The sequence below is a fragment of the Numida meleagris genome, chromosome 17, assembly GCF_002078875.1.
Source record: "Numida meleagris isolate 19003 breed g44 Domestic line chromosome 17, NumMel1.0, whole genome shotgun sequence".
In the NCBI taxonomy this organism is placed as follows: Eukaryota; Metazoa; Chordata; class Aves; order Galliformes; family Numididae; genus Numida; species Numida meleagris.
In genome coordinates, this window is record NC_034425.1 from 6620260 (window position 1) to 6644196 (window position 23937).

At 45.8% G+C, this 23937-nt stretch overlaps 1 protein-coding gene across 3 annotated transcripts; it reads left to right on the top strand.

The window, feature by feature from the left end:
- Window positions 201-22936, top strand: LOC110407426 (ATP-binding cassette sub-family A member 9-like). 3 transcript variants are annotated; one of them, XM_021415136.1, is made up of 40 exons: window positions 204-415; window positions 1244-1437; window positions 2832-2944; window positions 3464-3674; window positions 3861-4019; window positions 4762-4862; window positions 5533-5759; window positions 5875-6013; window positions 6294-6479; window positions 7014-7146; window positions 7761-7917; window positions 8189-8247; window positions 9096-9206; window positions 9493-9668; window positions 9983-10102; window positions 10456-10597; window positions 11114-11204; window positions 11800-11939; window positions 12042-12161; window positions 12715-12868; window positions 13170-13339; window positions 13757-13884; window positions 14261-14398; window positions 14907-15020; window positions 15336-15506; window positions 15670-15783; window positions 15954-16061; window positions 16292-16363; window positions 16865-16956; window positions 17895-18012; window positions 18122-18239; window positions 18563-18654; window positions 19372-19520; window positions 20012-20087; window positions 20744-20838; window positions 21448-21564; window positions 21809-21949; window positions 22092-22171; window positions 22263-22318; window positions 22685-22936. In XM_021415136.1, exons 2-40 carry the CDS (start codon window positions 1419-1421, stop codon window positions 22772-22774), a joined length of 4797 nt encoding a protein of 1598 aa, XP_021270811.1. In that variant the 5' UTR covers window positions 204-415; window positions 1244-1418; the 3' UTR covers window positions 22775-22936. The 3 variants fall into 3 exon arrangements, 2 of the variants coding, with proteins under 2 accessions (XP_021270813.1, XP_021270811.1); XR_002443888.1 differs by lacking the exons at window positions 20744-20838; window positions 22263-22318; window positions 22685-22936 and having other exon boundaries at window positions 202-415; XM_021415138.1 differs by lacking the exons at window positions 20744-20838; window positions 22092-22171; window positions 22263-22318; window positions 22685-22936 and having other exon boundaries at window positions 201-415; window positions 21448-21943.

Genomic DNA, 23937 nt, shown 5'->3' on the forward strand with positions numbered 1-23937 from the left:
CCCGAATTTGTTAACTCAACTTTGGCCTAAGTTTTCAGTTTTTCACACTAGTTTGTGTTTAGTGGTGTCCTGGGGGTAGTGTGTCATTTTTATTTCTATTTTAAGCTGCAAAACAAGTTCCTTTCCATGTACTCTTTTCTTAAGATCTCTTCCAAACGGCCCTGATTCAGCACGTTGAATGTCTCAACGGTCTGAGTTCCTTGGAGCTTTCAGTTCCCCTTTTTCCCTGCTATGAATTGCTTCGAGCCTCTCACTTGCAGCACTCACCCCATCCCTGTGCTGCAGGCACTGACACCAGCCCAGCTCTGCTAAACCCCATCCAGCCGCTCCTGGGAGACTTGCAAGCAGCATTGGAGGTGCTGCCGTGAGCCGGAGCCGAGCAGCAGCAGCACTCTGCAGGATGGGGAACTCCAAGGTGAGCTCGCAGAAGGTCCTTTCAATATTAAAATGCATTTTCTGTACCTGTAGGAAAGCCAGGGCTTTGCTGTGCACAGGGTAGCACAATGGCCCTACAGCAATCCCGTAGAGAGGATCTCTGAGTTGCATCATCGTGTTGTTTGGTCAGTGAATTCACTAGGAGTGAGCCGTGCATCTGTGCTGTCCCGCAGTTAGGAGCAGCCTCCCCCGGCCACAGCTCGCAGCCCAGTGGGATGCAGGAACACGCTCTGCTCCTTGCCGCGAGCTCGTTCCTTGAAAATGAGTACAAGAGCAGCTGTTGAAGAGCTGCGACCCGGTGTCAAGCAACAACAGGGCTGCTTTTGTGCTTTTGCTCAATTCTGCAGATCAGTTGCAGAGCTGCCGAAGTTCTGGGATGGTCAGATTGCTTTCTTTCAGTGTGAGTGGTCATGTGACTGCGCGCCCTTCCAATGCATTTGGACTTCCTGGCTTATCTGATTTCCTCCCCGTTTGGCGTGCAGATCCATTGGAAAGCTATTTAATTTTAAAAAATAAATTAAAAAAAAAAACATCTTGATCCCAACTGCGCAGCAGCTGCTGGAAAAGCAATTAAAAGGAGTGGGAGCAATATAAATATATTACATATTAAATATATATATTATATATTAAAAACAAAGGGGAAAAGAAAAGCAAGAAACGAAATCGCATCTGGGGCGCGGGGCTGACCCCGCCGAGGAAGGAGCGCTGTTGGCTCCTGATGATTGCACATGTTGCAAGCAGCAGAAACATGCTATGATATTACACCCCATGCACACATCAGAATGACACGATATAATGCCAAATGCAGTGCCGACGCCTCCAGCTTCTGTAGCAGCGCTCGTGGCAGGGCCGGCACTGCCCCAGGCTGACGTCAGGCTGCAGAGGGACACAGCCGTCAGCACCGCAGCTTCCAACCCTGTCCATCCAGCACTGAAGGAGAGGACGAGCCCGGATATCCCCGAGCTGCAGGAGACACCGTTCTGATGGAAAGTCCATTGCCAGGTGAGGAGCTTCGTTCTGCTGTTTTCTAAGTGGAAAAATTACACGTAGGGCGTTTTCACGACAGGTTTTTTTTTCACCATCGTTTCAACAGCGTTATGCTAAAAGCATGAGATGTGTGCTTTCCAGCTCTGTTCTCAACGCTGAGCTTTGCTTCAAGAGGTTTAACAAGCAAAAGAAGAAGAATGTTCTGCATTTCTGGGTGCGTGGGTTTTGATTCTCGCTGCCCATGAAGCGCTCCTCTCGGCTGCGCCCTGGCTCCATCCGCAGTGAAGGCTTCTCCAGAGGGAGCACCCAAAGTTTGCTTCTCTCAGGGAGGATTTAAGTGTTGAGCTTTGGGCTTAGAGCCATTTTTATCAGAGTTTTTTGGAGGGAAGTAACTTCTTTCAAGAGCTGCGTGTGAGAGCAGAATCAGTGCAAATCTGTCCCCTATTTATCAGGGCAGTGCGGGGCTTGGCTGCAGGTTTCTGTTGGCAGATGTTTGCACACAGGAGGGCACAGAGTTCATTCTGGTGCACGAGAGTTCACTGCTGGTGTACAGGGAGCCTAACCCTTCCTCAAAATCCCTTCCTGTGGCAGCTCTGATGTGGGATCCCAGAGAAAACTTCATGCACAGCAATCCGAGATAAGCTCCGTGCCGATACCCCAGGAGCAAACAGGATCCGTTCCCCCCAGAGTCCGCAAATATTGAGTTCTCCCAAAAACCAACAGTGAAGAGAACAGAGCAGTAGAATTGTTTATGAACTCCAGCTGCCCAATCCGTGAAATCGGGAAATGATGGGGAAAAGAGCACAATGCATTTGAAGTTGCTTTGATTTTTGGTGTCTGCTGTTTTAAAGGGTTTAAATGCAAAATCACGGTTTGAGGTTCCCTCCCAGCTGTCACGGTGGGGTTGCTGTGCAGGAGCTTTGCTGCTTGGCCACGTGGCTGGAGCTGGATTTAATGTTCCCCAACTCCAAGACTTCCCCGCTCGGTATTTAGGAGGATACAAAAACACAAACTAGCGTTTTCTTAATGATATGCTCGAGCTATATTAGATTTACGATTTGTTACATAATGTTTGCCACTTAATCCTCTCCCCCTGACTTTTCTGTTGTCAATGTTACGTAGATGAAGAACCAGGCTGTGGCCAGCTAAAAGCCTCCTCCTACAGAGCATCTCAGGGATAGCGTGGGATGCATCTGTGCCTGCACAGAGGCAGCTCCGTGTTCACCTGTGTGCTCTCACGCTCTTTCCTTTGAACCCCTCCTTGGTTGCCCAACCTGCAAAATGTAGGAAAGCTCTTGACCTTTGACATGCTATTGGATTTCTCCAAAGTGGAGTTCAGCCAAGTAAATATGTTAACTCTCGGTGACCTGTTTGCATTCTGAATGATGTTCTTTTGTCTCTCATCTTAGCTGGGAAAATGCAGAGGATATTCAAAAGAGCCTCAAAAATAAGTCAGCAAACCTGGGCTCTCTTATGGAAAAACATTCTGCTGGTGTGGAGGAAGAAAACAGAAAGTTTCCAGGCAAGTGTCTGTTCTTCCAAAGAAAATTTAGGATTTCCACTACCAAGTATTTTTATATCACATTGTTTTTATGTCCGGTGATACGTGAGGAGTCTCAGCTGGCAATATGTCTCCCTGCAAACATCCTCAGTTACAGCTTTTCCTGTGACACTACAATATCTCAGTGTAATAAGGGCTTGATAACAAGGCCAGCTTGCTGTGTTGGTTGCTGATGCCATCTCCGCACTGACCAGAACACAATGTCCAACGCACAGTTGCTGGTGTAAGATTATAGGCAGACCTCGTTGGCTCCAGTGCTGGGGCATGTTTTTCACTTGGAACAGCCCATATTTTAAAATTATGACTCTTATGAAATAGCTTGTTTACAGAAAGGCAACATTTGTGTCTAGATGATTTGGACCATGCAGGCGGATCCGTGCGTGATGAGAAGTCCTTGAGGCAGCACTGGCCACTTCCCATAGCACCCAGCCTCCACATCACTGCACTGCCACTCAACTATATTCCCCTCCTTCCACCTAGGAATGGATTACCTCTGCGATTCTTCTCTTAATAATACAAGTATCATCAAATGCCATCTACCACTATGAGCTGCAAGAAATCCCTTACAAGTTCCTCGGGCGTTTGGATGATACCGTCTTCAACTTTACGGGAACAACACTCCTCTACACTCCTGCGACCAGCACCGCCAAGGAAATAGTGGGAAGAGCGGCCTCAGGCTCTGTGCTAGAGGGTAACACTGCTCATGTCCTTGGTACAGCCGTGAGGCTGCACAGATCCCGACCATGGGCACATCCGCCTTCATTGTGGTGGGAGGGAAAAGGGTTTCAACATCGCACTGTGAGTACACAGCGTGGCTGATGCTTTGTCTCGTTGCACCGCTGATCAGGGTTTCTGCTGTGGCGTTGTTTATTCCCAGGTATATCACTAGAAGAGGTGGTAAATGAGAAAACCCTGGCGGCAAGAGGAGACCTTAAAGATGATGCGATCGGTGTTGTTTTTAAGGATGACTTCTCCTACCATCTCAGATTTCAGCGCTACAGTGTGATATCTCCCAATGATGCCTTTGAACACATCGGTAAACGGAATGAATGAAACCAGAGCACATGATTTAGCGGTTGGTAACCCTGCCCGTGGCAGTTGGGTTGGAAGTAGATCATCTTAGAGATCCCTTCCAACCCAAACCATTCTATGATTTTATATTGAAACGAGCTTAGGTGGATCTCTGCTGCCATGCCTGTCAGGTGGAATCAGGCCTGCATGTTCTAAGTGCTTCAGGAGAGATTTTAATTAGAGTTTAAGGACAATGTCAAAGTGTTTTTAGGAGCACATGTACATTATCCGAAGTCCTTGCTGTCCCCATCCCTTCTATGCTGGATCGTGCACTGGAAGTGAACACTGCGTGTGCACTAACGCATTTCTAACATGTATTTAACACATTAAAACATAAACCTGCACACACTTTTATCCAAATTACTTCTTTCTTTGACCAAATGCATTCATAGTTAGTGACTGGAAGTAGTAAAGCAAAGCAAAAACTCAGCTTATTTTCGGATAAAACATCAAGGGAGTTCGTTGGTTAACTGGCCAAAAAAAAGTCTTGGAAAACCAGTTCCGAGACTATTTCTGCCATCCCCAGCAGTCAGCAGCTCCCCACAGCTGTGCCCACTGCTCTGGGTTTCCTAGAGGTGCTGCCCTCCAGCCGGCAGCTTAAACTTGGGTTGATTGACTCTTAGGTCAAACATATTTTCAACCACAGCCATGTATAAAAAATATATACAAATATACATATAAGACTTCATTTTCTTTGTTTCCCATAGATACCTGCTATGATTTCTCATCACCCTACTGCAAGATTCCTTCGTACTGGTATGGGGGATTTCTATCGATGCAGTCCAGCATTGATGCAGCAGTCATAGAGGTATGGCCATGATAGAAGACATGGTTTCTTTTTAAAGTTATCCGTAAAATTTGCTAAAAAAAAAAAAACAACAAAAAAAAAACATATGGAATAACTTTTGTCTGTTGCTGACTTAGAGATTGGAAGCCCATTTCTGGACTTAAAAGGTGTGGAATTTATTTTGCTGCCAAAATTCTTTTTTTCCTTTTTATATTTGCAAGTTTATAGGAAAACTCAAAGTAAAATGAATGAAAACACCACTGCCAGAATGTTTATCTTTGAGATTTTGTTTTTATCACATTGGTCCATTTTGAAAAATAAATGTGAAGTGTTTAATACGGACCAAGCTGTATTTTTCAGTGATAAACTCTTCCATCCATCGTGACAAACTAATCATCTCTGAATACGGTATTTACAGAGCAGTAAAGCTCCTGCCCTTTAGCTATGCTATAATTGCTTTACTACTTCTGCTATATTCCTCTTCCATCTGTTTTGTAGGCCATGCCTGTACTTTCAGCTCCAATGCAATGTTAGTGTTTATTACAGAAAGATATTAAATTTTGATGGCAATTTACCACTTTTAAACTTAACATCATTACTGAAAAACTAATGATTGTCATGCCTATGAAAAGCTATTTATTGGCTGTTTCATTACAGAACATAAAATTAATGGCTGACTTCTTTTCTTCAGATGAAAACAAGCCATTCTGTCTGGGAAGAGATGAAATCAATTAGCGGCATCCGTCTGCAAACACCCTTGATCAAATTCATATATAAACCAAGTTACATTTGGTTCACCATTTACAGCATACTGTGTTTCTCCCCATACATGTACTTTCTATCAGTGAAAGTTATCAGAGAGAAAAAGAAGCTCAAGGTGTTAATGAAAGCAATGGGTTTACAAGACATCGCCTTCTGGTCAGTGGGCACGGTGGGGTGGGTTGGGCTTGGGCTTGGCGACCTTAGAGGTCTTTTCCAACCTTAGAGATGCTATGATTCAATGTAAAGGGAACTTCTTGTGCCTTGCTGGTAGGTTGTCCTGGAGCCTGCTGTACACTGTTTACATCTCAATAACGTCAGGTCTGCTGACAGAGATCACGATTGGAGGAGTCACCCACGACTGCAGCTTTTCAGAAATATATTTCCTTTATTTTTTCTATGGCATGGCATCGGTAAGTCTGCTTTTGCATTTTTAAATGATGCGTGACTTTTTTCCATTTCCTAATTAAAACATCTGAAACTCAGACTGCAGAGTCCAGGGCTGGGAGAAAATAACAGAAACTTCTCCATCACCTGATTTTCTTGTTATGGTTTGTAGGCTGCTATATCACTCCCATAGATGATCCCAGATTTTCATGTGTTGTGGGTTCTTTTTCCATTTGTTGTTTGCTTATTTTTCCTTAATCACTAGCAGAAATGCATCCTGCTGACTCCTGGTTTTCTCTGCTGCAGATTCACTTCTGTTTCATGCTCAGCTCCTTGTTAAAGCAGCCTAATATTACTAGCTTTGTGGGATTTTTCCTTCACATCATCTTCGGTTCACTGGGCTTCATGACGTTCTTTGAACAAGTGCCACCATCTTTGGAATGGGTTTTTAACCTCTTCAGTCCTTACACCTTTACAGCTGGCATCTCAAAGGTATGCTCTAAACAAAGCCAGTGCATCAGGGAAGTTCAGCCTGCAGCACACACGGCTTCTGCCATTTGGCGTTGCAGCTGCCATACATGGTGTGCATCTCTGTAGTGATGCAGTTGTGCCCCTACACCCTAAATGCTTTGCAGAAGGAAAATGCGACTCCAAAAAGTACATGCTAGCTATTCGTTAGAACCTCAGCAGGAATTTTACCAGCTGTACGCACCATAAGTTTCCCAGTGGGATGTGGCTGGTGGGCACCCAGAGCTGCAGAACAGCAATGTGTCCAGCTGCTGCCCCAGCCAACACCACGGGCATTGCACTGCTGCTGGGGGGACCTCTGCATGAGTCCAAGTTCAGTCTACTGAGACCCTTCTGATGCTTCTGGTCTTTAAGTGATAGAAACAGTGCCACCATCACAAGTGGATTGGCTTCCTGGGAAGAAAAGGCTGCGTGACACAGCTGTAGCTTGCATGCAGTATCTCTGGCTAAAGGAAGGGTTGCATCTGATTTGTGCTGGTTTTTTTTTTTTCTGCCTAGATTGTAAAATTAGAAAAATATGGACCAGCTGTTGCAGCAGAGTCATACCCTTTCTATAACTTATACGCGACACTGGTCCTGGACAGTGTTCTGTATTTGCTGCTGGCCATCTACTTTGATAAGGTTTTGCCTGGTGAGTAGAAACGTATGTGAAAAATAGCAGATTTCATTTTTCTTCTATCCTGTCCCCTCATGGGGGGAGAGGTGACAAAGGAGCAATTGGATAGAGCAAAGGAAGCCTTTATCTGCATGGAACAGCAGAAAGGCATTGCAGCATTGTGAACATCAGGTTGTGGTGCAGCATTTCAGCAGCAATGGGCTGTGCCACGCTATGTGGAGGGCTGCCATCTGGGTTTGCTGTCCTGCTACAGAAAAAAAGATGGAGAAGGATCCTGTTTCCCAGCAGCTGGCTGCGTGCAGCTAACTAATTTGGCCTCCAAAGCAGGCTCCAAAAGGAACCTGACAACTTCCAGCATGGTGCTGTGATGGTCTACATCTGCTGCAGTGGCCCCAACCACTGGGCTTGAAAGGGTGTTCTAATATTCAGGTGTTTTGGTGACCACTGAGGTGATTGCTGCCTGCATGCATTTATAGATACGGATGAGTGAGCAGAAATAGCAGAAATTACCCATCCTTTTGCACTGCCAATATCCTGTGGCTGCCCAAGAGCTGGTTGGACATGGCATTTACAGAAGCCAAGCTGTAGCAGTGTGGGGGCTGCATTTCACTCTGTTTGTTTCTGCTTAGGCAAGTACGGGGTGCCATACCCCGCCTTGTTCTTCCTGAGGCCGTCATACTGGCTGCAGCGGGACAGTGAGCACGGCACCCAGCCCGACTCCATCCCCGTCCCTGGCTGTGACACTGAGCCCATGCCTGCAGGCTTCGAGGGGAAGGAGGCCATCAGGTATGGAGGGCAGCTCTGCACGGTGTGAGCACGGCCATAACACCCTGGGGAATGGCTTAGAACTTACCTAAAGCAATTCCTTCAGAGGGAGTTACAGAATCGTAGGGGTTGGAAGGCACCTCTGGAGATGCTCTCATCCGACCCTTGGTGGAGTTGGGCAGGTCCAGGGTGGGGAGGAGGCTGAGAAATGTTCTTCCTATAGTTTTCAAAGGTTATTTCCATGCCAAAATGGTGCTATCCATTACTAACAGCTTGCTTGCCCTCCCTTTAGACTCTTCAATGTTAGAAAAATATACAAGGAGAAGGACAAGAGAACCGAAGCTTTAAGAGGTAAGAGCGGCTTGGTACTGGCTTTAATTTCATTTTTCACTAGCTATGAACCCAAGCTGTTTTGAAATGTACTGGATGTACTTGACTGTGCCTCCAGCACCGTTAAAATGCATTATGCGACGGTTATTCCTGCTGGGGTAAATTACTGGTAAATTTCTGCAAGGTTGTTACCTTTTCCTTTTCACTCCAGGAAAATTACTGTTTATTGCTTTTTGCAATGGCAGAAGTCTCCTTGAAAGCTGTGGGCTTGTGTGAAATCACCTCCCAGCCCTCTCTGTGAAAATGTAAATTCATCTGGGCAAACACAACTTGTTTTTTTTGTTGAGCCCTAGCTGGAAGCAGGGCTGCTGTCACTGGCTGGGCCCTGCTCCCCAAGCACTTGTGCATTTGCCAGCTGCAAGGTACGCGAGTGGCTGCCAACGTCATAGCACAGCCATGAGATGTTTGCTAAATGCCTTTGTTTAACAAGAACTCCATGCGGCACTGAAAACATCAGCGTGGTCTCAAAGGTTTAGCTTGAGTTAAGCACAAAACAGAACAAAAAAAACCCCACAAAAATCCAAAGTGAGTCCTTTTTAAAAGGAAATGGGGTGGTGAAGTCTCCCTTGCTGGAAAGGCTACGGGCTGTCCTCTTTGTGGGCTCTCTTTTGAGTCACGCTAAAATAAAAGCTTATGAACCTTGCAGAATACAAAGGCAGCGTTTTTCTTTAAATATTTACACGCCAACACGTTTTCACATCTGTGTCAGAAGAGATGATGTCCCTCTATCGGCCTTGGCAACGAGCCCCAGGCAGAAGTCTGTTTGCCTCACACACTTCCTCCCTAATGGTACCATGTTTCTCTTCTAGGTTTGTCCTTCAACATTTATGAAGGTCAGATCACCGCGTTACTTGGTAACAGCGGGTCTGGAAAAACTGCCCTCCTAAATGTGCTTGGTGGATTTTCCAAGCCTTCAGCAGGTAATGAATGGAGAAGAGGAGAGGCTCTCTGGTTTTCAAGCGTAAAGATGCAAAAAAAATTAAGTTTTCCTTCAGCCTGGCTCATTGTAAGCGCAGATTGCTCCTTCAACATGAGCTTCATGGATGTGCTCCAGTGTGCAAGTGTGTATGGGTGGTTATTTCTCCCTCTGGATGCCCTGATATTTTCCATGAGCTGTATATCTTTGTGAAATATGTTTTATTTTGCTAGCTACACGTTTCTATACATACTACGTATGACATTTGTTTCATTTATTCTTGTGTGCAGGTTCTGCAGTGATTTACAACTACAAGGTATCTGAAGTACAGGACATGGAAAGAATTCAGGCAATGGTTGGGATTTGCCCGCAATTCAATTTGCATTTTGAAGCCTTAACGGTGAAGGAAAACTTGAGAATTTTTGCTCACATCAAGGGGATTCGATGGAAAGAAGTAGAGCAAGAGGTAGGGATGTGCTTCTTGGTCACTGATTTCTGTTCCACAGCATCTTGGACAGTTTGTTGAGGTACGTTCATAAAAGATTCTCACCGATACCTTGTTCTGCGGAAATTAGAGCAGTTGTAATGTAGAGAAGAGCATTTTATTCTTTCTTATTCTCACATCCTGAGAGTCATAATTCAGATTTGCAGTATTTATCTCACAGCAAATCCATTTAAAAATACGTAAGTATTAAATACAGAAGTTGTGTTCTCCTGTACTGCGTGTATGAATCAAAACATGACCAGTTCTGCACGTTCTTGTTTTTATGTGTTCCCAAGGTGCAGAAAGTCCTGGTACAGTTGGACCTCACCGACCTTCAGGATGTCCACGCTGATGCTCTGAGTGGGGGACAAAAAAGAAAACTGTCTCTTGCAATTGCACTTTTAGGGGATCCCCAGGTAGGCACTGGTCCTACTGCATGTAAACAGCAGGCACAGTTTTAGCACTCAGCGTTGCATTCTGGTTTGGTACACAGACATTAGAATTCCTTCGCCCTTGTGCTCAGAAAGCCTCCCGACCTACTGACTCACTCGGCTGCCATAAGGACTGAGGAATCTAGGTCAATGAGAAATGTATTGTAAATGAAAATGGGAATAATATTGAAGTAGAAGGGTAAAAATATTGAAAGAGCGATAAAAATGGCCGACGTTTGAGGACGCATTGTATTCTTTGAGTGAGAGCACAACAAGCATGGAACAAAGCCATGCCAACATGGTGGCTTGCATGCATGACGCCTGCTCTCGCCTTGTAGGTGCTGCTCTTGGATGAGCCGATGGTGGGGCTGGATCCCTACTCCAGGCACCATGTTTGGGAGCTGTTGGTGGAGCGCCGGGCAGCTGGCCGCGTGACGCTCATCTGTACGCAGTCTGTGGAAGAGGCCGATGCTCGTGCCGGTGAGCCCCAGCATTCACCCTGCAGTGTGGAAATTGGGGATTCCCTACTTGGAGCCCACCCATGGGGTCCTGCTGTGATGTGATCTGTGCTTGTTTGGGCTTTGTCCAAGAGCGACCACCCAACCTGGGCTGAGCAAATGTTCAGCCTGCCCCAGCTGTCCTTCCAAGGCCTTGCTCGTGCTCTCCATCAGGGTGAAGGCTTCCACTGGCTTTGCACCCACCCCAGTTAGTGACATGGCTTGGATTAATATCTTTCTCATTTCTTTATTTATCTTGTGCTGCATGGGGAGTTTTCTATAAACCTGCAAAAATATATAAGTAGAAGACTAACCTTGGTGCTTGGGCAAAAGCAATATTTTCTTTTCTTTTTAAAAATAAAACCCTCAGCCCCAGCCGGGTTTCATTCCTCTTGACTTCATTATAAAAGTAGCTGTTGAGTTCAGAAAGTGCAGAGTAAGGTCGGCCTACTGTGCTGTTGTAAATCCCCACTAAATCTTTGTGTTCCTACCTCCTCAGATCGGAAAGCTTTCCTTTCAAATGGGAGATTACAGTGTGTTGGCTCATCTCTGTACTTGAAGAGAAAATGGGGAATTGGCTATCACTTAAGGTAAATCCTTTTCTTTTTGGTCATCACTCCTCTCATGAAAAGCTTCTGGTTGATGTATTTTCTCATAGAGTCTACGTCTCTATGGAGTTTCCATACAGAGAAATAAAAATCTTGACAATCCATTTTAGGAGACTTTTGAGGCTGCCAAGTCTATCTTGCCTTTGGATAGCAAGCTGCTTTTCTTTGGACCCAATCCTGAGAGCTCTGAGCATGTAGCAAAGATGACTTTGCAACCTTCTTTGCAGCCAAAAGAGGACCAGAGTAGGACGAATTGCAGCTCCCACATGCTCTGTGGTGCCAGAGTGACTTACAGTGGCTTTAATGTAAAGTTGCTTTCCTTTGGATTTTAATTTCTGTGTTCTTGGTTAAGCAGTGCTGGCCAGGATCATTATTCTCAGCCTCAACTATTTCTTGCATGCATGGTAAAACCAGGGGCATGGCAGATGTCTGTGGATAATTTCCACTGAAAAGCTGCCTAGTTTTGGAGGTTTCCTTATGGCTTGAAGAATGACTGCTGGCTTTGTCTTCTAAATGGATGAAGAATTAATTGTTTTTTTTATTTAATAGCTTAACAATCACTTTTTAATACAAACAGGATGTGCATAAATGATCAGTGTGATCCTGGGCTTGCATCGTCCCTGGTCAGGCGGTACATCCCCAATGCTGTGTTCAAGGGGCGGGATGGGGATGAGCTGTGTTACATGCTGCCTTTGGAAAACACCAAGAGCTTCCCAGGTAACAAAAGCCTGCTGCTGCATCGAGGTTGTAAGGGGAAGCCTAATCAGAATGCTAAGGGAGCCCAGGTGTTGGGCTGAGCTGGCTCCCTTTGTCACACAGATCTGCTTGGCCACCTCGACAGCGGCCTCGTGCTGGGGGTTGTTCACTACGAGGTCAGCAGGACAACCCTGGCAGATGCTCTTCTGAAGCTGGAGGGCAGGGAAGCCATTGGCCATAAAGGTGAGCACTGATTCCTCTTCACAAGATTACGGGTTCGTATTTTGTATTCGGTTAAAAAAAAAAAAACAACTGTGTGTAAGTTTATGTTGAATGGGAGGTTTCATCGTTTTTGGCTGGTCAAGAGTTGCAGTAGTATAAAAATTCAGATTTTCTTTGATAGCAGCTAACCTCCCAGAGAAGTCTGAATGATTTGGTCTCAGTTTGCCACAGGCTTCTAAACACAAGAGCTGAAGAGTGATGTTGTAAAGGCTTTGCGGGAAATATCCTCCCCAGAGCAGGAGGTGGGAAGACATAATGTTGTCAAAGGCAATTCCCAAGGCCAGGGAAGATATTGCATGTATAGTCACACGAGCCCATGTTCAGCTGCTCTCAATTCACCAATATAAATTAATTCTGATTAAACGATGGCCCTTTTCTCTGCCATTGTGTCTTCTCTGACTAAAATAGAAACACTCCTATTCAGAACAGAAGACCCTTGTTTGTTGCTTATGCTTAAAACGTGTCCTTTGAAAGCTCATTGTGGATAATGGTGATTTTCATGATGAACGTGCAGAAAACCCGGAGGACAGGGACCAGAGCTTCCTGGGCTTTTCCGAACCAGCGCACATAGCAGCAAGCGGCGTGGAGCTGTGGAGGCAGCAGGTCCTCACCGTGGCCAGAGTTCGTTTCTGCAGACTGAGGCACGATGGAAAGTTTCTCAGGTCCATGTAAGTACAGAGCCCTGAGCCTTGCATCTCCCATGCTGGCTTGGGGCTTTGCAGAGGACTGGGTCATTCCTTGGGTCGACTGAGGGAAAGCTTAAAAACTGCTGGAGCGATCTGGAAGCTGAGAAGTAGTTGTTAGTAGTGTAAAAGTTGCAGTGATAAAAACAGAACTTCCTGATAGAGCTCTGAATTGTTTAAGTATATTCCCCAGCTTTAAATTTCTTCTTGATTTCGCTACATGAATCGCACCAGTGCTTAACAGTGCAGTTCCCTGGAGCCACTCATGGTTTGTTTTTCCATCTAGATTGCTGTTCTTTGGAATATTTATCCTCCTCATGCTCATGTTTTTCTTTGGTTTTGAACTATGGAACAACTCCATCTCAGAACTGACAGCCAGCAAGTATTTTCTTCCCACTCAGCCTCCCACTCAAACTGACAGCAAGTCAACAAATCTTCTCATCTTCAATGACACAGGTGAAGAAGAACATGTGATGTTGATTGGCTTTCTGCATCACTCTGAGTGCTCTTGGAGCTGATAGGGCATCTTTGCCTTCCTCTTTCTGTACGGTCCTTTATACGTCTGTGGCTTTGGAAGGTGTTTTGTTTTGTGCGGAAACAGATCCAATTTTAGTGATGATTAATGAGTAGCTGATACGTAAAAGAACAATGGATCAGCTAAATTTTTTTAAAAAAATACTATATAAACTATGGAAATGTGCTGTCTTTAACAAGTTTAGTTCAAATAGGAAAGAAAAACAGAGGAAATAGAAATTGATTCAGATTCTAAATGAGTATTGTAAAATTACTCTGTTTTGCAAGCAGGAGTTGGTCTATAAAAACCAGATTGTATTAAAAACCTAATTCTAATCCATGTTCTTGACTTTATTTCAGGATCAGAAATTGAGGATTTCATTGCTGCTTTGAAGATTCAAAACATAATGCCAGAAATAACTCTTGAGAAAAACATCACATGCCTGCCGCGACATAATGGAGCTATAAAGATATCCCTGGAAGGCAAGGTGAAGGATGTTGCTTTCTTCCCTCATCCTGTATGTCAGTAGGATTCTCTGAAATATATTTACATGGGATGCAGTGAAATAGACCAGCCAAAGCAGAAGATTTATTTGATACGTTAAATATTATCAGTAGTCCTGTTTGTGAGAAGTCAGGATCGTAGCAATCTTTGGAGAAAAGTATTAATGCAAGCCATCTCTGCTTTTCTCCACAAGTCATTATTTTATCCATTGTTTTCCTCATGGTACCTATTAGCACACAGCCACGTCTCTTGAGCTCCCACTCTCTAATAAACCTGACTGCATTTTTCATTGCTTTTCTCCAAAATTCTCGAAGCTCTCACGGGCACGAAGGTGACATCTTCTCCTCTCACACTTTCAGCACCGCCACTACACGCTCATGTGCGGCGCAGAGCCCGTCAACTGCTTCCCTGTGCTCCTCAACACCCTCAGCAACACCTTTCTGAGGCTCCTCAACTCCACTGCCCAGATCCGCATCTGGAGCCATCCCTTCTCTAGCGTGAGCATCCTGCCACATTGTTGTTGGAAATCGCTTGAAATGGCCAAAGTGATGAGGGCTGGAGGGGGAAAGCCTGGCTGGACCACAGTGTCTCCAAGGGTTGGTTGGGGTCAGTGCTCCACTCAATGGGTGCGTTAAATACTGGGACTATTTGCTGAGAATTTCTTCCATGGTGTTTCTTAATGAGGTTTCAGTGCCATGGGACATTCAAGCTTGTGCTGTGTGTCAGTAAGGTAGGAATAGAGCAGAAGTATTTGCAAGTTGCGTCAGCATCAAAAATATGTTGTCTATCCTCAACAGTTTACAGTAATACCAATACATCCTGCAGATTTTAAGATGGTAAATGCTTTCTTTATTGTTTTGTGTTCTTCAGCACAAAGGGATTACTGTAACTACATACTTGTCCTATGGCTCACTTGTATATTTAGCCATACTATGAATGTCAAGCTTGCTAATTTTCTCTGGACAGCTATTGATTGTTGACGGTTTCTGAATTTCTCTTCCGTAGGCAGAAAACCCAGAAGTAGTGCAGAATATTTTTTTCGCCTGTCTCAGATACATGCTGATCTTGGCTGCTGGTTTGCCTCCTCACTTTGCAATGAGCAGCAGGGAGGATTACAAGGTAAAAAGCATGCACTGAAAGTGGTCATGCACAAGGAGAAATGAATGGAAACACGATGTCTCTGTAGAGACAAATAGTTGAACTATTTGGGTGTTATTAATAAAGACTTTGGAGTCAGGAAGATTTTTTTCAGTTTTCCTTGAGAATGATTTGCTTTTTAGCAACAGTTGGACTAAGATAGAATTGAAGGTGTTTGGAAGAGGGAGGAAGGCTCACCTGGGAGGGAGGAGAAAAGGCAATGGAGGATGATGAAGAGGAGTGGGAACCACATTTAGGGCTCTGCTGAATCTCCTCCTTCTCCCCTTTCCATCACAGATAAAGGCTCGTGCCCAGCTGCGGCTCATGGGGCTCTTCCCCTCAGCGTACTGGTGTGGCCAGGCACTGGTGGACGTCCCACTCTTCTGGGCCCTGATGTGCCTCATGTTCATGGTTGTGCTGCTCTTCAACCGTGCCTGCCCCATGCAGGCCAGCACCGTCCTGCCCATGGTGAGAAAATCCCCCTCCCTCATCCCACAGCACGTGACCACCACCAGCGTAGTGGTGCTGGGTAATCCCGATGTATTCAGTAATTTAATCAAACGACCTGCTGTAAGCAGGATTTGGTATAACCCCATCTATCTCCTTGTCAGTGACATCTTTCTCTCTTTAGATCTTTACCGCCATTGGTTACGGAGTTTCTCTCGTCTTCCTCGTCTATTTAATTGCCTTTGTGTTTCGCACGGGTCGGACCAACCGTTACCTGTGGTCTTTCATCTTCATTCTGGTAAGTGGAGTGAATCTTCACTCTGAAACATTTGATAACACACTTGCCCTTTGAGGTTTCACTTTGAGTGTATCGAAATTCAACAGAATAACCCAAATCAGTGACAAACAGCCTAGCTTTTGGCAACAGGGTGCATAAATATTGGAAATACGTTTTCTACTTTATTCCAGGTGAACTTCACTCTCAACATGTTCAGTTATGGTGAAGATTTCTTCTACATCTTCTCCACTTTGATGCCCCCCTATTCACTGCTGGGCTGCTTGGCTTTCTCTACAGAAGTAAGTGCATGTCCCACTAGAATCAATAATTGTCCCCAACTGCCAAAAGATAAAGAGAAAAGGAAATGGGAGAAGAAAAGTTCTGGGATGGAGAGTGAGGGAAGAGATCGAGAAAATTTGATTTGTTGATCCTTTGCTTGATTGCAAGATCAGTCCCTACATCCCACGCATCTGCACTGAGGTACACTGTGCTAGGAAATTTTTCTGACTGATATATTTTTTTCTTGTAGTACCTATGGTCATTTCCTGATAGTAATCATCTTCATGATACACGGAGTAACGTCTTGGTTGCTGTCTTTGCAGTAAGGACCAATTTGATGATAATTGTTTTGGGATGCTGTTCTGACTTAAGCTGAGCTTGCAAAAGTCTTGCCATAAATAAAGCATGGGTTACGTGGTGAAAGTTTCACTTTGAATATTGACGGGGGAGTACATCCAAGTAATCATGGGCTTGTCTCATGGGACTCCCACATGTTGTAACATATGTGGAAAAATGGTAGGGAATTAAGTGGACTTCAGGCAATAAGTGAAAGATGTTATTAATGAATCAACCTAATGCTGCTGCTTCAAAAGGAAGATGTGATTTCAGATCCTGTAGGATGCCCCCAAGATTCTGTTAAGGTGTAGATTATCTGAACAGCAGCAGTGTAAAGTCAGGGCTTTTGCAAGTGATCTGCATACAAGATGAAAATGTATGTTCTTTCCAATAGCCAAAGTAAATTATGGGCCCATGCATCCCTTTATAATTAAAATTGATTGTGTTGTTACCTTTCTCCATGCAAGCCTAACTCATTATTTTCCAGCCTTACATCCACGGTGCATTCTTTGGGTTTCTGCTGCGCTGCTTGGAGATAGGATACGGAGAAGCAGTTGCAGAACGTGATCCCATCTTCAGGTGCGTACTGGGTGCACTGGGAGCAGCTGGCGTGTCACTCCATGGGCAGGCCCAGGGCTGTGGCGGATGGGACCCGCCTGTCTCACCCTGATGGCAGTGGAACAGGATGAGTAAGCTCCAAAGTATTTTGCAAAGAGTGTGCGAAGCCCACATTTTCAGTTTTAACCAGTTTAGGGGAGGAAATTGAGAATGCAGGGAGGACATTTTTATTCCTTTAGGTCATTATGGTTTCAGGCTTAATTTGCTCAGTTTCCCTGAGTGTGTCTGCAGGCAAATTCCCACCCAGCATGTTGCAGTAGAAGGTCAATTAAACTGCAGTGTTGTAGAGAGAAGAGTACATGTGATCTGAGCTCTTCTGGTTACATTTAGTTGCTGAGCTTTTAGGACATTTCACTGTAGCCTTCTAAATTAATAGTTACAAGTTGAAACCAGCATTTTACCTCCTTCTCAGAAGCGTCAGTATAGTTCTCTGCAGGACCGAGTTTTCCTAAAGTTCCATCAGACCAGGGTCTTCTAACCACTTACCAGTAGCATGTGACAGACCTCCCAAGTCACATGGGAGAAGATTTGTGAAAGTACTCAACTGTCAAACATTAACGAATGGGACTTAGGTAGGGGTTGGATGCTGAAATATCTCCAAAATCCTGTCCAGTGTGCTTTATGTGACCAGGTAATTGGCACATGTTGAATGGGGAACAGGTCACTGTTACTGGTGAAATACAAGCTGAAGTTGGCCTTTATTTTCTCATGCATGCTTGTGCAATTAATTTTTCTTCCCCGACAAATAAATATTTGAGCAATTGCCATCGGTGGCATAAATTCAAATAAATTGTGCCGGGCATTGCGTTGGCGCTGCCCATGGAACAAATTTGTAAGGCCACCCAGTACACATGAGCGTTTTCAGAAGGGCTGCATGGTGACCCCATCCCTGCCCGCAGGATCCAGCGGAGCAGAGCCCTCCCCACCATGAACAGCAACCCACCGAGGGAGGAGCCCCCCGAGGTGCAGGCAGAGCGGGAGCGGGCACGGAGTGCAGCGGTTGCCCTGCAGCCCAAGGTGAGCCAGGCACATGGTTTCTTTAAGCCATGCCTCTTTGAGCAGTGATACTTAATGGTGAGAGCAGATGAGCTGTCTCTGTTTCTGTTCCCACTTGGTCTCTTTGCAGGAGTCAGTTATCGTTGTCAACAGTCTGCGCAAGGAGTATGAAGAGAAGAGAGCCTGTTCCATCTTTAAGAAAAAGAAGAAAGTTGCCGTCAAAAATCTTTCATTCTGTGTTAAAAAAGGTTCGAGTGCCTTGCTGCACCTTCCCGCAAATGGCTACCTGATGTGAAGGTCTCATCTGGAGACGTTATTTTTGTTAGAATTTCCTTGTGTGCTGCTAGACCCAATGCAGGCAGCACTGCGGGGTTGGAGCCAGATGATCCTAAGGTCCCTTCCAACCAATTCTATGATTCTGTCATCCTCTGCCCCTCAGAGTTTCAATTGACTGCAATAAGTTAATGAGTACCCCATTCTCATACTGTATTTTCAGGGACTGCTTGGCACCCAGGGGACGAGGTCTTAATAACAATTATCACCACTAATATTTCATGCACATTTGTTCCAGGAGAGATATTGGGTCTGTTAGGACCCAGTGGAGCTGGGAAGAGCACAACTATACGCATGATTTCTGGAGACGTAGCAGTGACTGCTGGGGAGGTAGGGGGCTCCTTTGGGGTGGGGGGGGGGGTAGCCTTGATGCTTTCTTAAGTGAAGGATGTGGTAAGAGAAGCTGGCAATGCAGCCCCTAATTCAGGGGGTTTGTGAGCATGCATCCCTGCATATGGACAGAAGTAAGAAGGAGGTGTTGATGCATGCAGAGCACGTTCTACTTTCATCAAAATCAATGTTAAAGACTTAAGGGTTTGAGCTACACAAAATCTTCAGGCTCGATTGGAAATCCATCTTGATATTTCACAAGCACTGCAAATGTTGACATGTTAAAAAGAAATAATGCTCTATGAAAAGCCTTGCAAAATCAGGAAATTGAAAACGAATGTGAGCAGGGTTGAGCCAGTAACAGCCCATCACTTAATTATGCGTGCAATGATTAATGACATGTGTTGGGGGGGGAGGAATACCATTGCTGTTACAGATTTGGGACCGAGTATTTGAAAGAGAAGAGTGTTACTGGGAGATGATCATTTCACACTGGTGCTATTACCCACAGGCTGATGGTAGTGAACACCATTTGGCTTTGCACAAACAGCACTCCGGGTGAGCAGAAGCTGTGGTAGATGGGGGTGGTTAGCGGAATGACGGTCGGTTCCTTTTCCTTGAGGACCACACTGCTTCCATGCAGCGCAGGAGAGAACACACAGCCGCGTTTCCAAAGGGCTCGCTGCTTTCCCGTAGCTGAGCAATGCGTCTCTGCAGGTGCTGCTGCAGGGCTGCGGGGCCGTGGTGCTGGGCTGCTGCCCGCAGGAGGACCCACTGTGGCCGCACCTCACCGTGCTCCAGCATCTGGAGGCCTACGCTGCTGTGCGAGGGGTGAGGAGAGAGGATGCAGCTGTGCTCATCAGCCGGTACGCAGCCAAAGGGTTCTTGTTTTTTGTTCTTCCTCTCTCTGGACGTATCGGGCAGGAAAAGGGCTTTCTGCTGACAGAGTTGGTTGGCGCAAAGAAGAGAAAGCACCTTCAGTGCGTCTTTATCTTGGAGAAATGAGATCCTTCCTGATGAGATCTGTGGCTTTGCACTGCTCTTTGTCCCTTCCTTGTCTGTAAGGATTTTCACCCCAATTTGTCTAGAATAACTTCAGAAAAACCTCAGCTTACTTTGGCTTTGGGGCCAGTTACACTAGCAACTTACTTCTTGCATTAGCTGCACTTACAGTCTTGAATTTCTGTGACAATTCTGTACATTTGCCATCAGAGCTAGGAGTAGAATCACCAAGGAACCCCTGGTGACACACATCAGCCAAAGGCTGCTTGTCAGGCTCTGGTTCCTCAGCACCTTTGGATGCAGCATCAGCACACGGGGATGGTCATGTTAACATTTTTCCTTTCTATCCCCACAGCATGGCCAAGGCTCTGGACCTCCAGAGGTGCTTAAATACCCCAGCGAGGAGGCTGTCTGCTGGAGAAGCCAGGAAGGTCTGTGTTAGGTTTCTCCTTGGTGCTTGAGCAGAACCCGCTTTCCTCTCCTTGAGCGTGGTGCACATGTTCTAGCTCAGGAACACGTTGGGTGAGAGCAGGATGTGCTCCTGGGTGTTGTAAAACTTTGTTTTTGTTCGTTTCACACTGAAGCAATTTTCTTCTTGAATGAAGTTCAGTCTTGAATTACTGTTTCTGGAAACCCCATGTGCTGATGGCAGATCCTAAGGTTTTGAAGGGAGCGGGTGCCTGGCATGGCATGGTTCCATCAATAGTTTTTCAATCCATCTTGGCAGAATCCTCCATTCCCTCCTCTTTCCACACTGTGCAGTAAATAAATGTGAACCACAATTAGACTGACAAGGTGATCACCCCTTCATGTCCCTTGGTTTGCGTCTGCCTGTAGATAGGATGGAAAACAACTTTCAGATCATTGGCAGATGTGGGTGTTTTGGTAAAGCTGATCTGGGGAGATTAAAATCTTAACTCGGAACACCTGAGCTGGGTTTACTGAATCCCTGTTCCTCTGCTTTTTGCAATCAAAAGCTTCAGCTTCTATAATATAGACAAGGGTTAAGACATATGAGGTAACTCCCATCTTCAGTGCATCTGTGCAGCCTAAACGCCAACCTGGCCGCGTGTCTTTCCCATTCCAGCTGTGTTTTGCACTGAGCATCCTGGGAAACCCAACAGTGATGCTTTGGGACGAGCCATCAGTGGGCATGGACGTGGCAGGGCAGCGCTGTCTGTGGTGAGCATCCCCTGGCTGCAGGAATTGCTGGGGAAGGAAGAGCTCCTTGGTGGCTGCAGTCATCTGTGTTTCCCAATGCACAGGGGTTGGGTACCACTCGCCAGACTCCTCACTCGGCAGGCAGTAAGCCTTTGCCAACCATCAGATTTAATCTGAACCAAAAAAAAAAATCTGAGCAGACTCCATCTGAAACCATGCATTTGGCAGAAAAGATATAAAATCTGTTTTTCTTCAGAGCATGAGGGAAAAAAATAGAGGTAGTTTTTCCCATCCTTGCTGTCATTTTTCTACAACAGTTTTACCTGAAACTGTAAAATTTGGAGGGTTATTGACATGACAAATTGCAGTGTAGTGTTAGCATCCATGTGTCAACTTCAAGCAGGATGGGTGAAACTCTTTAAATAATGGTGGGTTTATTATTTCATAGGCTCACGGAATGGTTAAGGTTGGAAAAGATCACTCAGATCACCAAGTCCAGCCATCAGCCCATCCCCACCATGCCCACTGACCATGTCCCTCAAAATTTAATTATTCCTTGGCTGTTCTGGGTTTATTATTTTATTATTCCTTGGTTGTTCCAGGAGGTAACTGTGATCCTTGTGTTCCCAGGAAAGCGATCCAGGCCGCTGTGAGGAGCAAGGAGCGCGCAGCCGTGCTCAGCACGCACTGCCTGGAGGAGGCGGCGATGTGCGACCGCGTGGCCGTGCTGGTGGCGGGGCAGCTGCGGTGGGCACCGGTGTAGCATTGCAACATGCAACATTGATTTTCAGTCTTTATTTCTATGTATTTATTTATTAGAAAATGTTCTTGTGCTTTGCCTAAAGGACACCGTTTTGTGAGGACGCAGCTTTTATAGCGGCACAGTAAAATTAATAAGATGAATAAGAGGATGTATATCTGCTGCTTCTATTCTGTGATTGCTTTATTTGCTGCTTAGGATGGTTTGGGCGCTGTTTTCCCTCCTCTGCAGGTACATCGGTTCCCCTGAGGAGCTGAGAAGGAAGTTTGGCATGAGTTACCACCTGGAAGTCAAACCGAAGGACGTGGGGCAAAGCGATGCTCTCCATAGTGAAATTCTGCGCCTCTTCCCTGGCGCAGCTCGGCAAAAAAGGTCCTGGACACATGCTGGGATGCTCTGATGCTCTGACCCTGCTCAATCATTTACCCAAGAATGCAGGAACCCTATGAGCACACCTAAACCTGGGTGCTGAGTAACGCCATGATGATGGGTTCACTTTTTATTGCTTTTTCAGGATTTCTTCTTTGCTCACCTACAAGGTACCAATGGAAGATGCACTACCTCTGTCCCAGGCTTTCTCCAAGCTAGAAGCAGGTACAAGGAACTAAATAATTCAGTATGAAGATTGCTTTCAAATTGTTTGTATGGATTTGTATTTAAGGATGCTTTCTCCACCGATCTGCAGCTAAACAGAGTTTCTGGCTTGAGGAGTACAGCTTGTCTTTGCACACTTTGCAACAGGTACGTTGGTTTAGAATGGAAATGTCAGGAATGCTCCTGAAAGCAAGGTGATGATCTATGGCCGGAAAACAATAAAGAAAAACTTCAAATCCTGCTGTTAATTTCAAAATAACTTCCAGAAATGACAAACTGATACCGATCTCTTCGAGAAAAGTGTTGGTTCAATCGTTTGTATGTGAGAAATCTGCATGTATAGGCAATGTATTTCACAATATAATACAGGAAATGACATATGCCTCATTGGGGAAAAAAATATATAGGCAAGATTAGAAACTGCGAGTATAGAAATCAAAACCAGCCCATGAGCAGCATTAGTACCATCAGCCCTTGGCCATAACAGGGCTGTTTCCCTGTGGTGTCTTGCAGGCATTCATGGACTTCAGTGAAGACCTGGAGGAGCCCGACCTGGAGGCAGCATCTGAAGGGGCCGCAGAGCAGAGGCTGCTCCAGCCCTGAGCCCTGGCAGACACAAAGGAGTATTTTCAGCACCTTCAGTCAGTGTTACCAGTGTGTTGGATTGGGGACTGGGACTCAGTTACCTGTGTCACATCACGTGGAGCTCAGCAGATGCTCTGCAAAGAAAAGAAAACAAAATTATTATTGTAACAAATAAAGCCTCTATCCTTTGACAACTGGTGCCTGCCATCCATCTAAATGACAAGATGACTGGATCAATTGTGCTGAGCCATAATCCTACTGGGCTGTATTGCTGATTTCAAGGCAGCCCTGGGGCTTCCTTGAAGGAGCTCATCTGGGAGGGCTCTTAAGTTCCCATTCATCTGCAGCATGAGGACACTGGAGCTTCGGCTTGCTCAGTCCTGAGCCCTGTCCTCCTGGCTCGTGTCACACAGCCAACAAATGTGGTGCTTCCTGTGGAGTTTTTGACCCAAAACCAGAGTCCCAGCCACTCTGATCCATCTCTGGTCTCCCCCACATGGAGAGAGGAAAAGATGCCAGGGCTTGAGTTCTTCTGCAATCTTGTGGTGCTTGGGATGGCTCTGGGTGGCAGATGGGGGGAGAGCAGCTCTTCTAGCCACAGCACCTGTGTCTGATGCTGTGTTGGTGGGGGATGGGGTGGGCACCTGGCTAGCACTCATCTCTGCTGCTCAGAGAGCAGTAGGGGTAGGCAGCAGCAGATGTCTACTCTTGATCACCTGCCTGCCAGCGTGGTTCTAATGAGAAGATGAACATAATAGAAGTTTCCTCTTCGTTCAGGCCCTGGGGTGTTTCTCCATATTACCAATCGCTCTGTTTCCCTGCTCCACCAGCATCTGGGACTGGAGACTTGGGTGATGAGGTAGCATCATCGTGAGGAACATATCTGTGAGACCCTCACTCATGCCATGAGCTCCCTGGGCCACTTGGATGCTGGATATAAGTGCAGTGAAGTGGGTACAAGGGGCATGGATGAGGCAGGTGCAGATGATGCAGGTGAGTTATGCAGACACAGAGGATGCAGGTGACTGCCCTGCCTCAGCCGTGGGCTGCTCCTGACAGGGAAACTTCCCAGTCAGGCCACTCCATGCCACCAGGAGCTGCTTTCTGTATGGATCTTCAACCCCCTGAAAAGGAGATGGGCAAGGATGTCTTTGCTTGAGAGTCACTGAGACCTGGTACGC